The sequence below is a fragment of the Magnolia sinica genome, chromosome 2 (assembly GCF_029962835.1).
Source record: "Magnolia sinica isolate HGM2019 chromosome 2, MsV1, whole genome shotgun sequence".
NCBI lineage: Eukaryota > Viridiplantae > Streptophyta > Magnoliopsida > Magnoliales > Magnoliaceae > Magnolia > Magnolia sinica.
Window position 1 is genome coordinate 43,640,774 of NC_080574.1, and position 17,313 is coordinate 43,658,086.

The 17,313-nt window shown below is 39.5% G+C and overlaps 1 protein-coding gene across 1 annotated transcript; it reads left to right on the forward strand.

The window, feature by feature from the left end:
* The first annotated feature begins 613 nt into the window (after positions 1-613).
* Positions 614-17,046, forward strand: LOC131237053 (butanoate--CoA ligase AAE1-like). The gene is made up of 2 exons (XM_058234693.1): positions 614-1,049; positions 15,253-17,046. The coding sequence occupies exons 1-2, from the start codon at positions 852-854 to the stop codon at positions 16,717-16,719; spliced, it is 1,665 nt and encodes a 554-aa protein (XP_058090676.1). The 5' UTR covers positions 614-851; the 3' UTR covers positions 16,720-17,046.
* The last annotated feature ends 267 nt before the right edge of the window (positions 17,047-17,313 follow it).

The window sequence follows — 17,313 nt, forward strand, 5'->3', positions numbered from 1 at the left end:
TCTTTTTTCAAATTTGTAGAAGAAGTTTCTCAATCATAAGAGCAATTTGCTAATGCCCAAATCATTTACTTAGCAAACATTTTACTAGTTAACCAAACATGGTAGAATCAAACAATTTACATGTGAAAAAAGTTTATATAATTAAGATTTTCCAAGCAAAAAATGAGACAATAGGATATGACTTACAGTAAGAATAACAACATCAAAAGATGAAAACTCATGTCTAGAATGGGGACTTTAAAAAAAAAAATAAATCATGGAGAATATTAAGAAATGTTTTTAGACACCACTTGCCATTCATTGATTGTATGCACAATCCACCATAAAATGGATTTTTTTTTTTTTTTTTTTGAGAAGATGAATGGGCTGTTTGGATACATGATCTCCACAAAAAATAAAGTAACTATTGTTTAATGGATAAAAGGATCTTACTGGTTGGAATTCATTTTTCAACCCTGTTTATGGAAATGGACCATTGAATAATAATTATTTTTCCATATTTTCCCCTCGGATTCATCGTATGCATCCAAACAGGAAGGGTAATTTCGTCCTTTTGACCTTCTTGCACACTCAATTTTCAAAGAGATAATCTCTCTTTAAAAAACCAAAAACCAAAAATCAAGAAAATCTTGAGAGAGTCTCTCTTCAAGTCTTCTGTCTATTTACAGTCTCTCTTTCTCGTTCTGCTTTTCCAAGAGAATCCTACGATATTTTCTCATTTTCAATAAAACCCAAATCCAAAGATCGTTCCGTGTTTTCAAGAAAATCCTACATTCTTTTCTCATATTCTATAAAACCCAAATCCAAAATCGCCTCGAACTTGGTTTTTTCTCCTCTACACTTCAAAATCAATGGATGGTCTTTTCCGTTGCTCGGCGAACTACGTTCCGCTCTCTCCAATAAGCTTCTTGGAGCGAGCGGCCGTCGTTTACAGGGACCAAACGTCGGTAATTTACGGGTCCATGAAGTACACATGGAAAGATACGTTTGAACGGTGCCGTCGCCTTGCTTCTGCTCTGGCACAGATGGGGATTTCCCGTGGCGATGTTGTAAGTACTCCACTGAGTTTCATTCAATCCCTCTGTTATTTTGAAGATTCTCTCTGTTGGCATTCTTGGAATTGGATTGATGTTTTTAGAGGTTTGGATTTTGGTGGTGTTGCTGCAATTCAAAGATTTGGGTGTGGCTTTCTGGATTTGGTTCTAATGGGTGGTTGTTTAGGGGTCAGATTTCCATGGCGCCATGCCAATTAACTGACCTCCCACATTTTTTACCATACACATGAAACATGTGCACGATGATCGGAAACATCCATTACATGGGATTCACCATGGATAAGCTACTGATGCAAAATTTCCTTGACCCGATGATCCTAACTATCCGATCGATGAATTTGTTTCCCATTGAATATGAACTGTTGCATTTTTGTGCCTTTTAGTTATCATATGTGTGCCACCAATTAGATGGTTGAGATTGCAGTAGCAGTATAGTCTTTTGTCTATGGGCTATTTACAGTTGGACTCACTGAATGAACGGTCTGGATCTTGTCTGCATACGATGTGGGGAGGACATTGATGTTCTGGATCTTGTCCATGTTACCATAGTTCCATGCAAATTAGCTGACCTTCCACATATTGTACCGTGCGTACGGAGCAGGGGCACGATGATCGGAAGCATCCATTACCATGGATGTGCTACTGACCAAAAATTTCTTTGATCCAATGGTCCTAACCATTTGATTGATTAATCTGTTTCCGATTGAATGAACAGTTGCATTTTTGTGCCTTTTAGTGCTCATATGTGTGCCACCAATTAGACGGTTAAGATCGTTGTAGCAGTATGGTCTTTCGTTATGGACAATTGCAGTTGGACTCATTGAATTAACGTTCTGGATCTTGTCTGTGTATGATGTGGGAAGAACATTAAGGGTCTGGAGCTTGCCCATGTTTGCATTGTTGTTTGATTTGTAGAGGTTTTGGACTTGATGTTGGTGTTGTAATACAAAGATTTGGGTGTAGTTTCTTCATATTTCTCTGGTTTGTTGGAGGGGGAGATCGTTGTCCCTCATGCATCTGATATGGTACACATGGAACATGTGCATGATTATCCGAACCATCCATCCTGTGGGATCCACTGTAGATGGGCTTCGTAACCGTTGGATCAATGATTTTTGCCCATTGATTATGAACTGCGGCAACTGTTTGTCTTTTAGCTCTCATATGTCTGCCACTGTCTGGTTTGACGGTCAGGATTGTGTGAGCAGTGTGGCCTTTTGTCTATGGTCTATGCACAGCTGGATCTTCTAAATGAACGGTCTGGATCTGGTCCATGCTTCCCACATGTACAGGATCAAAATTTCAGGATGGTGAGTCCCATGCTTCTGCAGATGCAGTACACATGCATTTTTTTATTTTTTGTTTGTCATTGGAATGTGGATTTCTTAAATCCTTGCTTTTCTGGATGATATATATTTTAGTCTTTAGGGATGTGGATTTCCACTAGTTGTATTTTGTATTTTGTTTCTCTATGGTGGAGGTTTCATACTTTTTACTTTTAATGTCATACAAGGACACAAATTGTATCCTGCCATCAGAACTGGACATGTGGCTCAATTAATCATCCGTAACGCCCATTTGGCGGGTTCCATTATGGATGGATCACAATGCAATGATTGTTCCAATTAGAAGATCCTAACCATCTAATTGGTGGTTTGAAATGGATGGCTGAAATAAATACTGAAGTTAAAACACAAGTAATGATCTAGTTGGTGAAGTGCATGGAAATCTTCCCGTGTACAGTTTCATTTGGATCTGTTGGTACACACATCACCTATCTGAACTGTCCATTAGGTCAGTCCCATCTTATTCTTTTACTGGGAAAAAGTCACAGCACTCAGATAGTTCTAAATATCCGAGATCAGGCCTATCTTCTACAAACAATTTTTATGTCCACTTTGTATGCTGCTATCTGGATGGTTTGGATCTTATGATCAATATATGTATTTTTCAGGCATCCGATGAAGGGTGAACTGTACCTAATGAATGGCCCGGATTAGTGATGTGGATGCTACTGAATCCAAATGAAACTATATGCATGGAAAGGTTCATAGCCGTACACTTAGCCCACAAGATCATTACAAATGACTTCTAATTTACTACAACTAAGCCTTAAGATCAGTTCCTATTCCATCCAAACTAATGGCAACTCAGTGCCTCAAACTCTCATCATTCAAACTTATAATTTCTTAGTCATGACTCTTGATGTTGCCTGTCATTGCGATGCCAATAACATCAAGATGATCTGAGTCACTACAACAGTTCTGATTGCCATTTTGACTACTGCATGATGAACATGTAGTGACAGTGTAGTGTGTGTGAGTGATCCAGGTTTCAATCCCTGGTAGTGTTACCTTTAAAAAAAATGTAGTGACCTTGTCATTAGGGGTGCAACTCGGGCAGGTTGGGTTGGGTTAAGGGTCAACCCAAACCTGGCCTGAACTCAAGAGGACCCAACCTGCAACCTGACCCGACCTGAATTCTGACTGGAGGTGTCCAACCTGAATTTCTCTATAACTTGACCCCACCCGGCCCAAATACATGTGAGTATCACAACCTGTCCTAACCTGACCAGAATTTTCTTAACCCGAACCCAACCCGATTTCAGATCAGGTTTGCATTTTCAAACCCAAACCCAAGACGAAGACCTCGACAACCTGACCCGAACTTTGGTTGGGTTGACCCAACCATAGTCGCAACCCTACTAGTCATCCATGTCAAATGCCACCCCACCCCACCCCACCAGCGCTTTGCTCGGTATTGCGTTCCATCATGGTGATAAAACTGATGGTCACCCTTGCCAATCCGCTAACTCAAATTGCTGGAAATTTTATGTGGTTCAGCAAAGCCAATCATCTCCTGAAGATGCGTCCTTATCTGGAAAATGTTTTGATGTTTCATCATTGATATTTGTTATATCATTGTATGTGGAATATGCATGTATGTGTATGACACTATTCTATGTTGCACCCTTCCCTTTAAAATCTTCATACAAGCTTGAATACGAAGATCTCCATCTAGTACGGGTTCGTCTCAAAACGTAGCAATCTAAGAGGACAATTCACTTCCTATTGATGAGAAGGTTTTCTTCTATATACCCAAATAGAGAAACTGATATGGGAACATGTACGTGGGTATGGCTCTCCATTTTGACATATTTTACTAATTTGTAGTTTTATTTACCTAGGTATAATTTTTTCAGTCTTTGTAGCGTGCTAAAGTAAACAAAATTGTCGGTGTTTACAATTTTTGTAGCATATAGATATTCAGAGAGGAGCGTAAGAAAGTTATCAGGATTTTGAAAATAACAGTCTGATATGATTGGATTCAGTTGAAACTTATCCTACAGGTAATCTACGAGTATTAGGTACCAGAATCAGCATTTTGTTGTGTCCGGCACTATACACTGAGCATATACAATATACAAGTATCCAGGTGTCATAGGTTTTCTTCAACCTAGGCCAGTGATTAAATTCCTTCTACGAAGGCCCACGGAGTTCTAGGAATTGGATCTAGTGAGTGAATATCTCCAGGATAAGAAGAGAATCTTCACCTGTTAGCAGAAGTCATCACCTTTTAACCTGAGTTTTGTGACTGCTAAAAGGTTGATCACCTAGAAGGTTAAGGTTGATAGGCTATGATATGCTTATGCATCAAAAGTTGTTAAAGTATCCATGGCAAACCCATGTCTTATACTTCATTATCAAGTGCAAATGCCATATATGTCATTCCTGTGTTCTATTAGTGGCTTCATCTATTTTTTTTTTTTTTTCCGGAAGATAAGCAAAACTCTTTATTTCATTGAAAAGGGCACGCAGCCCAAAGAATAAAAGTGGGGGGCCTACACCCCTGGCCAGGGAAAAGACAAGAAAACAAAGAAAAGGAAAAATAAGAAGAAACCCACACCCCGTGACAGGGGAAAGGAAAGAGAATCCACACCCTGGGTCAGCAAAAGAGCCTGCACCCCAGAGTAGGGAAGGGAGAAGGAATGGAAAAGAGAGGGAGCGCTAGGCTCCAAGAAGAGAAGCTAACTCAAATCTCTGATATAATGTGGATGGAGGAATTGGACGGGACATTTCAAGCTTAGAGATAAGCGCTTTCTTCCACCTACTAATGAGCATCACCTCTCCCTGATGCTCACTAATCAGAGATATCAAATTGTGGGGGAAGAGTCTCATACCCCAAGAGGAAGAATCAGGCTTCATTCGGGTATTACAAGTGAGTGAATACATTTTGCAGATTTCACCATCTTTTTGGCTATGCTAAGTGCCCTTGATGAAAAAACTCTGCTGCCATGCTTAGGTCTTAAAGAACAATGGTGACTTTTGTATAGAACAATTCATCTCCAACGCAAAAACCTTGGTGCCTTATTTTTCAAGCTAGTCCTCGTATGGGTTGATAGGTGGATAGGTTGTCACTTAGTACATGTGATGAAATCAGTATTTTAAATTGCTACACTATGTAGCATGCACGTACACACACACATATGTATATAGTACATGCGCACACATGCACACACGCACGCACTTGTATATAATACGTGCTCAAGCCTCGCCCGCAATTCCGAATTCGATGATGAATTGAGTAAGGAGCTCAGTCTTAATGCTACATAGCTCAAGACATGTGTAGCCTATGTGACATGATTAATTTGTATAGGCTACACACTACACATACTACACTACATGCTACACAGACTACGCTACATGCTACGTAGCTCACATTACAAGTTATTTTTCACTACAACAATAAATTCAATTAATGTTTTTAGTGATTTGTTACATTTTCCTATTACTAATAAAAATTAGTTAATCTTTTCAATGCTTTTAGTAAAATAATATAAGTAACAGTATTAAATCAGTTTTGTTTCTCGTTCTTTACCTTTATACTTAATCATTGCCCTTTCCTATTACTTTAAATTGCGTTTGATTGCACCTAATATCATGAAATTTTGTTAAATTTCATTATTAATCAGTCTAATTTGGTGCATAATATCATGACATTGGTGCAACCGAGTGCAACCTTGATTAAAAATCTAAAAGTAGCGTGTAGCCATGTAGCTTATGCTACATGCTATGTAGCTTGCGCCTCATGCTTCAAAGGGGTGAACACTACGCTACACGCTATTCACTATTTAAAACAATGGATGAAATTACTTCCTGTAATGGATGGTCAATTGAAGTTTTGTTAAAATAGGATGACATAGTCATTCATTAAGGGACCCGATTCACTCTTTGACTTGGATGTCAAAGGTTCTCTTAAAGAAATGACCGGTCACTTCGATTCGAGAGAAATGAAGCACATATGAAAATCCAAACTTGTAGTCTAGTGGTGGATGCCACTCGGATATTGTATGGATTATTTAGCCAATCTAATTAAACATTACAATATTTTCAAGTGTTTACTAATTTAAAAATTGTGAAGACGTGGTTTGGTGTTTTTGCTTGAAAAATACCGCTCCTTTTGCTTTTTGCCCTCTTTTTGAACTGATTAAATGATTAATAGAGAAATTTCTAGTTTGATGTTAAAATTATCTTCAAATGATAGCCCTAGTTGTAGACACCCCACCTCATGTGAATAAAATAAATAAGACCTTGTTTTGTTCTGTGTTATTATTATTACATCAAATTTCCTTTAGGTCCATTTTTTATATTGTATTCTTCATATATTAACCTTTTAAAAAATAAAAAATATATTAAATTGAAGGGTTTTGTTTTGATTCATTACTAATACCTTCCTTTTTTCTGTACTTATTATATCCTAGTCAATCAAATCGGTTAAATTGTATTGTTGTTCATATTGAAATCAATCTCAATTGATGAGGAGTTGGTCAATGATGACCGAGCATGTACTGATTTTGAGTGCCTATTTATTTATTATTGGTATTTATGGATTAATCACAAGCTGAAACATGGTTAGAACACTTATGTGTCTTGAGCTTATAAATCTCGTAACATTTTCTGATTTGTTAGGTAGTGGCCAGTTAGGAGACATTTTCTCGATCTTTGTTATAGCTATTGCAGCCGCTGAAGCAGCTATTGGGCCAGCTATTGTTTCGTCGATCTATCGTAACAGAAAATCAACTCGTATCAATCAATCGAATTTGTTGAATAAATAGTCGTAATGATATAAATAAAGACAGATATAGAGAATATTTACCAATTAGAATTAGCGTGTCGTGTATAACTCGTATGACCATGTTTGCTGAAACGTAATAAATTAAAGTATCTTAGCCGTATCTCATGAATATATCTAGTTAAAAAAAAAAATCCGGTAGACACCCCATCTCATCTCTCAATTAATCTCTGAAGGAGGGTTCGGTTTAAATCCTCGCTGTTGTAGGAATTTAGCTAAGCACCTAACTAACCCAAATCAACCCAAAATTCACTCAACACTATCCACAATCCCACTGAACCTACCCAAAACCCAAGTTTGAACCCCTCACCTAAAGGCTGCTAAAGCTCTATAATAATTGAGGCTAGATATGGAAGGCCAAGGAGTATGCCTTAATCTTTGGGCTTTGAGATACAACTCCGGTAACCTTTCTCTAGCAAGAGAATCGCTTTGATCTCTCAGTTTCCCTTTTCTTTCACAAATTCATGTTCAAAATGAAGCAAGCAAACACCTCCATTGTAACTCAAGTTGATAGAGATCAGAGTTATTTGTGGACAATTCCACACACCAATAAGCATTCCTTCCCTTTCTTTTCAGTTTCTGCAATTCTCTTTCATTTATGCCTCCAGAAAACCATGCAGACATTCATTTCAACAGAATTTCGCTTCTTTTGTCAAAGTAGAGGCTGCAATTTTGCAGGTGGGAAAGGGTGCCTAACACCGGTGTTTTAAATAGTCAATAGCGTGAAGCATAAACTCTGTGCTACTTCTAGATTTTTAATCTAGGTCGCGCTTGGTTGCACCAATTTCAAGATATTTTCCACCAAATTAAACTGATTAATAATGAAATTTAACAAAATTTCATGATATTTGGTGCAACCAAATGCAACCTGAAGTAATCGGAAATGGCAATGATTAAGTATAAAGGTAAAGGAATAGCAGTGAAATTGATTTAATAATGTTACTTATATTATATTACTAAAAGCATTGAAAAGATTAACTAATTTTTATTGAAAATAAAAATAATGTAACAAAACATTGAAAACATTAATTGATTTTAATGTTTGTAGGGAAAAATAACTTGTAATGTGAGCTACGTAGCATGTAACGTAGTCTATGTAAGCATGTAGCGTATGCAAACTATCATGTAGCATAGGATACATGTGACTTAAGCTATTTTCATGAGCTACATAAAGTTATTTTCATGAGCTATGTAACATTAAGGTTATGCTATGGTATGTAGCATAGCTATTTAAAACTCTGCTTAACATCTTCCTACCCCATTACTGAGGCTCGCGTCAGTATCTTTAATTCATAGGCTTTTGCAGTGATATTTTAAGAAATTTGGGTTTCTAATTGGTTGGCCATATATTTACTCCTCCATTTCCCCACATTTCCATGGTCATCCTTTGAGATCGTTGGATCCGTATCCACAAGTCTTTATTTAAATGAAATAAAACCTAAATGGGTACATGAGGAGCCTTTCTTGTTTAGAGCCTACTTACCCATCTCACTTTTTAAGTATTAAATATGCTAATAGAGAGGTGATTCAGATTATCTTTTTTATTTTTTATTTATTTATTTATTTTTTTCAAAATTTAAATTTACGAGGAAAATATTTTATAGAGAAAAGAAGAAGAAAGTGAGTCACACAAGGTAGAGGCTTTAATGCCACTAGAAGCATCATTAGGGTCAGCATTATTGAATTTTGCTCAAGTCAATATTTATGCTCGAACAACTCGGCAAAGTCAATATTCATCTCACTAACCACCGGCTTCTGTTTCCAATAGAATTTTCCTTCCTTTCACTGCATAGTGAGGCCCTTTCAACATTTGAATGCTTAAGCAATCAAGGCAATCTTTAACCCACCCTCATTGTGGAACTAGCTAAGACAATGCAACTTGAATTCTCAAAAATGGCCCAACAATCTGCTTGTCCTATGCTTTGCCATAATATCGTGGTGAAGTAGAATTGCAAAGATTTGAGGAAGAAGATAGAAGTAATGGAAGAGAGAGAGAGAGAGAGAGAGAGAGAGAGAGAGAGAGAGTTTGGAAGAATACTTTTTTGTGTTAGAGCTCCAAACCCCTCAAGTTGGAGCATAGATATTCACAACTTGTCAGTGATACGAAGAAGAGCATCTTGCCTAAGAGATTTGGTTAGAACATCAGCCAACTGTTCCCTAGAGTGAACGAAAAGAGTTGCAATTTCCTTCTTAGAAACTTTTTCTCGAATGAAATAACAGTCAATCTCAATGTGTTTCGTGTGCTCTTGGAACATCGAGTTGTTGGCAATGTGAATGTAGCTCAATTGTTGCAATGCAAAAGAATTGGAGTCGAAGGATTATAATCGAGTTCCTGTAAGAGGGTTCGAAGCCAAATAAGTTCACATGTTGCATGAGCCATTCCTCGATACTCTGCCTTAGTAGAAGATCGTGCCACGACGGACTGTTTCTTGCTCTTCCAAGTGACAAGGTTGCCACCTTCAAAGGTACAGTACCCGATGTAGACCGTCGATCATGTAAACTTCCAGCATAGTCGACATCAGAGTAACCGGACAGATGAAGATGGCCATGCTGTTGAAAACATCAACCTTTGCTTGGGGAAGATTTGTCATGCCAAAGGATACGATACACTGTAGTTAGATGTGTGGTGTGAGGACAATGCATAAATTGACTTGCAACCCTCACAACATACGAAAGATCCTGCCGAGTGATAGTGAGATAGATGAGTTTGCCATCCAATCGCCGATACATCCCAGGATTAGAAAGGATCTCACCATCATCAGGACTAATTTTGCAAGTCGGATCCATAGGCGTGGTAGTAGGCTTACATCCTAGCATCTGAGTCTTGGAGAGTAGGTCAAAGGCATATTTCCTTTAGAGAGAGCATAATTCCAGATCTAGACCGATCAACTTCAATGCCCAGAAAATACCAAAGTCCCCTGATCTTCGATCTCAAATCAAGTCTTGAGAAAAAAATTTAATTTGCACCATTCCCTTAGTATCATCGCCTGACAACACTATATCATCTACATAGACAACTAACACCATGATCCCAGTGGGCCGACGACAAATGAATAAGGAGTGATCAGCTTGGTTACGAATAAATTAAAAATCCAGGAGAGTACAACTGAATTGATCAAACTAGGCATGTGAGGACTGTTTAAGGCCGTAAATGGACTTCTTCAGGTGATACACAAGGTGTTTGTTAGAAGACAGAAAAACCTGGGGGCTGATCCATATAAACCTCATTGGCAAGATCGCCATGTAGGAAAGCATTCTTCACGTTGAGTTGAAATATGATTCAAGATAAATTGACTGCCAAGGAGATAATCACACGAACAGAGTTAAGCTTGGCCACAGGAGAGAATGTCTCAAAGTAGTCTACGCCATGTGTCTGAGTATAACCCTTTGTAACTAATTGTGCCTTATACTAATTAGTAGAACCATCTGGAAGATACTTGATATTATGAACCCACCGACATCCAACTGTCTGTTTGCCTTCAGGTAAGGAAACTAACTCCTAAGTATTGTTCTTCTCTAATGCCTGCATTTCGTCCATCATAGCCTTAGTCGAGTCAGGACTACTCATAGCTTCCTTCAACTTACGTGGGGTAACCGTGGAGGATATGAAAGTTGCAAAAGATTAGAATAAAGGTGAAAGATGGTGATATGAAACAAAATTGCAAATGTGATGCTTAGTGCATGAGCGGGGAGGCTTGCACAAGGCAATAAGAAGATTATCAGGAGATAAAGAGCTTATCCTTGAACCACCATCAGAAGCAGATGAGAAGGGGGGCGGCTAATCAGTAGAGGATTTAGTCCGTTGATGATACACAAGGATGGTCTTTGAGATAGACGGAGTGGGAGCATCAAGACAAGAGACAGGAAGGGGTATAGAGTTATATTGCACATGCTCCCCCTAACTCGAAGATGACTATGTAAAGATCTCCCTTTATCAGAGAAGTATGGAATGTCTTCAAAGAATGTCACATCGACGGATACGTCTCTTACCGGTCCAAGGGTCATAACATTTGTACCCCTTTTGTGATCTAGAGTAACCTAAGAAGACGCACTTTATGGCCCGTGGACTTAACTTATCATTGGTAGCATCAAGAATTTGAACAAAACATGAACATCGAAAAACCTTAGGGGGTCAAGGAAAGGGTTTATCGTGTGGATGCAAAATTTCAAATGAAGACTTATGAGACAATATTCAAAATAGTATGTGATTAATTAGAAATATAGTAGTAAGCAAGGCATCGACCAAAAAATGTTTAGGAAGATTCATACCAAGTAAGAGGGCACGAATTACTTCAAGAAGGTGACAGTTCTTTCGCTCAACCATGCCGTTTTGTTGAGGGGTTTGTGGTTACAAAGTATGGGAAAAAATACCATGGTCCTGTAAAAAGACAAAAAAGCATATGACAGATACTCGCCCCCATTGTGAGAATGTAGAACTTTGATAGGACATTGAAATTGTGTTACCATCTCATTGTAAAATATTTTAAACATATTAAATACTTCATGTTTAGACTTTAGAAGATAAACCCATGTCATTCGAGTGCAATCATCAATAAAGGTAACAAAATATTTATATCCAAAAAGAGAGATGATAGGAGCAAGGTTTCAAATATCAGAGTGGACTAGCTCAAATGGTCTAGGTTTCCTGTCAGATGAAATAAGAGGAAAGGCAAACTGGTAATGTTTGGATAACTCATAAGTTTCACAACATAAAGGTTTAGATACATAAATTGTAAGAAATAAGAGATTTAATCCAGACAAGGATGGGTGCCTTAAGCGACAATGCCACCTAGACACTGACTCTCTATCTAAGGACAAGGCACTAGTTTCTATCACATGAGCATCATCAAAAAGTAAATGCCATCACATTTACGGTCCCCACCAATCATTCGCTTCATCTGGAGGTCTTGAAACACAATGAGAGGGAAAGAATGTTACTGAACAATTTAGGGATTTCATAAGAGAACTAATAAATAATAAATTAAGGGAAAAATTAAGAACATGTAGAACCGATGACAAATGCATGGAGGAAGAAAGTTTGATGCTACTAGTTCCAGATACAGGAGTTTGGTTTCCATCCTCAACAGTGACAAAATGTGACTAATTAGAAGAAGGTAAGAATTAAATAGGTGAGACTTACCAGTCGTGTGAGAGTTGGTGCCAGAGTCAATGGCCTAGGACAAAGGAGAAGAGGACACATGGAGAGTAGTACCTAACTGGGCTACAACAGCTCCGGAAACATCAGGAGTACCATGAACATGAAGTCACATAAAGGAATCATAAATCTCATGGGAGATGAGGACAATATCACCTGAAGGAGACTTCCCTTGAGGCACAACAAGAGAAGGCTGCAAAGCTGGATCAGCACCAAAAGATGCTCTAGTGGCCAAAGATGCACTCTCCCAGGATGAATGACCAATAAGTTCCCAACATTGATCAATAGAATGGTTTGTGCCCCCACAATGTGTACAACTATGAGATGCATCACGGCCGCGTCCATGTCCACTTCGGCCTCGATTGCCACGATGTCCACCACGTTTGATGGCATGACCTCGATATTGATTGCTAGATCTAAAATCATGTCCACGCCGTGGTGCTCTAAATGAAGGATTGGAAGAGGACCGGTCACCAACTGCGTATGCAGAGTTATCGGATGATACAAAGGTTGAAGAGGTTGAAGTAGTTACACGCTGGATCAATAGCATAAATCGCAGTCAAAGGAGGAAGTGGATCCATCACAACAATCTACTCACAAACACCTTTACATTTAGAATTAAGGCCGGAAAGGAACTTCATGCTTCGGATTTCTTCTTGTTGCTTACAAACAAGATCATAATCTATCTCGCACTTGGATGAAAGAGGATGATAGAGGTCGAACTCATCCCACATACTTGGAGGGCATAGAAGTACTCCTTTGGAGATCGGGAATCCTGTTGGAACTTGACAATATCTGAAATTAACTTAAAAATTCTTGATAAATTCCGTGCTTTTGAATACATGTCATGGAGGGTATCCCATATATATATATATATATATTTTTGGTTGTAGAAGATAGAAACATAACGGAGTTACTGACAAACGGATCCATATTGTTAAGTGACCAAGCCATGACTTGATAGTTCTCCTTGGTCTAAGTTTAGTAATGCCTATTTGTAGGTTCTGAAGCATCATCTAATATGTAGGTAAGTCTATCTCTTCCTCCCAAAAATATTTTCATGGACTGGGCCCATTGCAAATAACTATACCATCAAACTTGACCATTGTAATCAACAAAGGATGAAAATTTGAAGACCCCACACTAGATCCGGAAGACATTTTGTTATCCATATGGGTCCACAAACACTAAACTGAAGCAACAAAGCACTTATGGTGGTGATCAGAAGATAAGGTTGGTCACCAGACTATATGGGACAGATTTCCACAAAAAAGATGATCCAAACAATGGGTTACGGGTCCAGAAAGGAGAGAAAACTTAAGATCCAGTAGGAAACTTCACAAAAGAACTTGCACAAACACAACATGGTAAAACCTAAAAATACCAAAAAACCTCCCCCTATCAGAAAAACTGTTATGGATACCTTCACATGGTAAAACCGACATGGTAAAACCGATCCATCTTAGGAAAAAACCCCCAAAAGATTCTTACCAATTTGGAAGAAATTGCAAAAAACTGGAGATTTGGGGTTTTTTCCGCCAATCTCAAATAAGGGCCCAAACACATCTCAAATGAGCCCAAAAAATCCTGCAAAAATTACCATAATTCTTCTAAAATCAATATGCATTAGATCATGTTCCTCCCAATGCAAAACTGGCCGTACAATATGTACACTTGCTAACGTCATTATTATAATACTAGAGTTACAAAAACATACTCCACAGGAGTACCCAACACTATGTACATGTGCACACTAAAAAGCACATAAAAGTACATCATTCCTGTAACTCTCTATAAAGTATATCATTCTTTCAGTTATCTATGTTTATGATGCATTTGAATGTACCTAAACTGCAAGTGATTGGATACTTTTGTGTGGTGGATCGTTGCCTCATTCCTCTATGCATCTGGGGTGGCGTGGACTTTGGGAGATACAACTTGTGGCTCCCATTTTTCTGTTGTTCTGCCCCAAATCAATATCCAGATCATTCCATATCCCGCCAGAAATTAGCAGACATTAATTTGGGTAGAAAAGTCTCCTACCTAGGGCTGTCAATGGGTCTTGTTCGGTTGGGTCCTATAGTGGGCGTACCCGGGCTAGCCAGGTTCATCTCTTGCTGGGTTCAAGCCCTTTAGGGTTTGGGTATCGTTCTTTAAGACCCAGACCCAGATCCACTCGGGTTAGGTACCCACTTGGTATCCACCAGGTCTTTGGAAATAGGGTTTGAGTTGGTTTTGAGACAAATGAGTGCATTTACATGGTCAGGCGCACCTAATGGATGGATCAGATCACACAAATGTGTCACTTTGACATTTGCATGGTGTGTAAATGGGCTCTCTTACATGCATGTGGCTTAAAAAACCTAATTTTGTTGCTGGTACAATCCGTATAATATTATTATGAAAATTACTGCATCCGACCCGACCTGATTTTGACTGGTTCCAAATTGATGACATGACCTGGACCAGCCCCAGTTTTTAACCAAGTCCAAGAAGTTGAGATCCAAACCCAACCCGATTCGTTAATGGTTCTGAAAAATGGGATCCAAAAACCAGCAAAATCGGGTACCCGTGGGTTCGGGTAGACAGCCCTACTCCTACCCACCAAAAAGGACACCAAAATGCAGACTGACTGACTAAAAGCAACTTGGTTTGGGCATTGGATAGGTGGTGATTGTTACTTTCATGCTCAATGACTGTCTAGCAGCAGACTAGAGAACTTTCCTTGTTGAATCGATTAGTTTACTACAATCACAGGAATTCCGATGTTCCTAATACCAATACCAAACTCATATTTGGATTTTATTTTTACATATCCTGCTGCTTTCTTATTGTGGTTCCATGCATTGCATCTGCATTTGATTGCATTCATGAAATTTTACTGCTGCTATCTAATCAACCTTTGAGCAGGTTGCTGTGCTGGCCCCGAATGTCCCAGCAATGTATGAACTGCATTTTGGTGTCCCGATGTCTGGGGCAATTCTTTGTACGCTCAACACACGCCTTGACTCGACCATGGTATCAGTTCTGTTGAGGCACTCAGAGGCCAAGATCATCTTCGTTGACTACCAGCTCCTCAAAATACTCCACGGAGCACTCAACCTTCTCTCCAGGAAGAAAGCCAAGCTGCCCTTTGTAGTCCTAATCTCAGAAGATACCTCGGGGCCCGCTATTAGCAGCAGCTTGCCGCCCATTAACTTCGAATATGAAAGTCTCTTGAGGACCGGCCATTCTGAATTCGAGGTCAGATGGCCCGCTGATGAATGCGATCCTATCTCACTAAACTATACTTCGGGAACCACATCGAGTCCCAAAGGAGTTGTTTACAGCCACAGGGGGGCATTTCTAAATGCCATTGCAACTGTTCTTCTGAATGAGATGTGCTCAATGCCAGTGTATTTATGGACTGTGCCCATGTTCCACTGCAATGGATGGTGCCTCAGTTGGGGGGTTGCGGCACAGGGTGGCACCAACATATGCCTCAGAAATGTTGACCCAAAGGCTATATTCGATTGTATCACCTTGCACAAGGTAACCCACCTGGGCGGTGCACCCACTGTTTTGAACATGATTGCGAATGCACCGGCCGGCGATCAGAGGCTGCTTCCACACAAGGTGGTGGTGATGACAGGAGGAGCACCGCCGCCTCCCCGCGTCCTGTTCAACATGGAGGAGAAGGGCTTCATTGTAATGCACTCGTACGGACTGACTGAAACTTACGGTCCGGGGACAGTTTGCACATGGAAACCCCAGTGGGATTCCTTGCCTGCTGACGAACGAGCAAAGCTCAAGGCTCGCCAAGGGTTGCACCATCTTGGGATGGCAGAGATCGACATAAAAGATCCGGTCACCATGAAAAGCATTCCGGCCGATGGGAAGACCATGGGTGAGGTGATGTTTAGAGGCAATACTGTAATGAATGGGTACTTCAAAGATTTGAAAGCGACGGAGGAATCTATGAGTGGCGGGTGGTTACGATCTGGGGACCTTGGTGTGAAGCATGCTGATGGTTATATAGAGATAAAGGACCGCTCGAAGGACATTATAATCTCGGGTGGAGAGAATATCAGCACGATTGAGGTGGAGTCTGTTTTGTTTAGTCATCCTGCTATACTGGAGGCGGCGGTGGTTGGCCGGCCAGACGACCACTGGGGGGAGTCGGTTTGCGCGTTCGTGAAGTTGAAAGAGGGACGCAATAGTGATGCTGAAGAGATTATCAGGTTTTGCCGTGCTCGATTGCCACATTATATGGCCCCTCGGACAGTTGTTTTTGAGGATTTGCCAAAGACTTCGACTGGGAAGACACAAAAGTTTGTTCTCCGGGAGAAGGCGAAGGCCATGGGAAGCCTTTCGAATAGGATTGGCAGCAAGCTTTAAGGTATGTTTCACAAGAAGTAATGATTTATGACTTTTGATAATTTGCAATATTGCTACTTCAAAATTCTATAATATTGGTGTTATTAGAGCTTATTACTTTGATCTGTCTGGACCGAAACATGTGTGATCACGATTCATTCTAGTACATGGCAAGGGAACGGGTGCACCTTATTGTAATTCATCCTGTACGTGGTATGCTCGGGTAGGATAATGTCAGTCACCTAAATACATACTAGTGAGTATACTCAAATGTAGTTGTATACACAGATTGATATTGTAATATGTATATAAAACATTCAAGGTTATTATATATTACAGACCTTGCATGGTTAGTATGAAGGTGTGAGAAGGTGCCTTGCAGCTTCCTTCTTTGCACTCGAATATACAGGAGAGACTGCACGTAGAGTCATTCAATCGAAATTTCCAACTTCAATCCTCAGGTTATGTCACTCTGTGGATTTTAGCCTTCCAAAGATTTGAGATTTGTCTGCGAGTGGCAACTGCTTTTTTATTTTAATTTTTTTTTTTCACCAAAATTCCAGCAGGGTTGGGTCGACCCAAAGACTCAGGCAAGTCTTTACTTGATATTTAGTA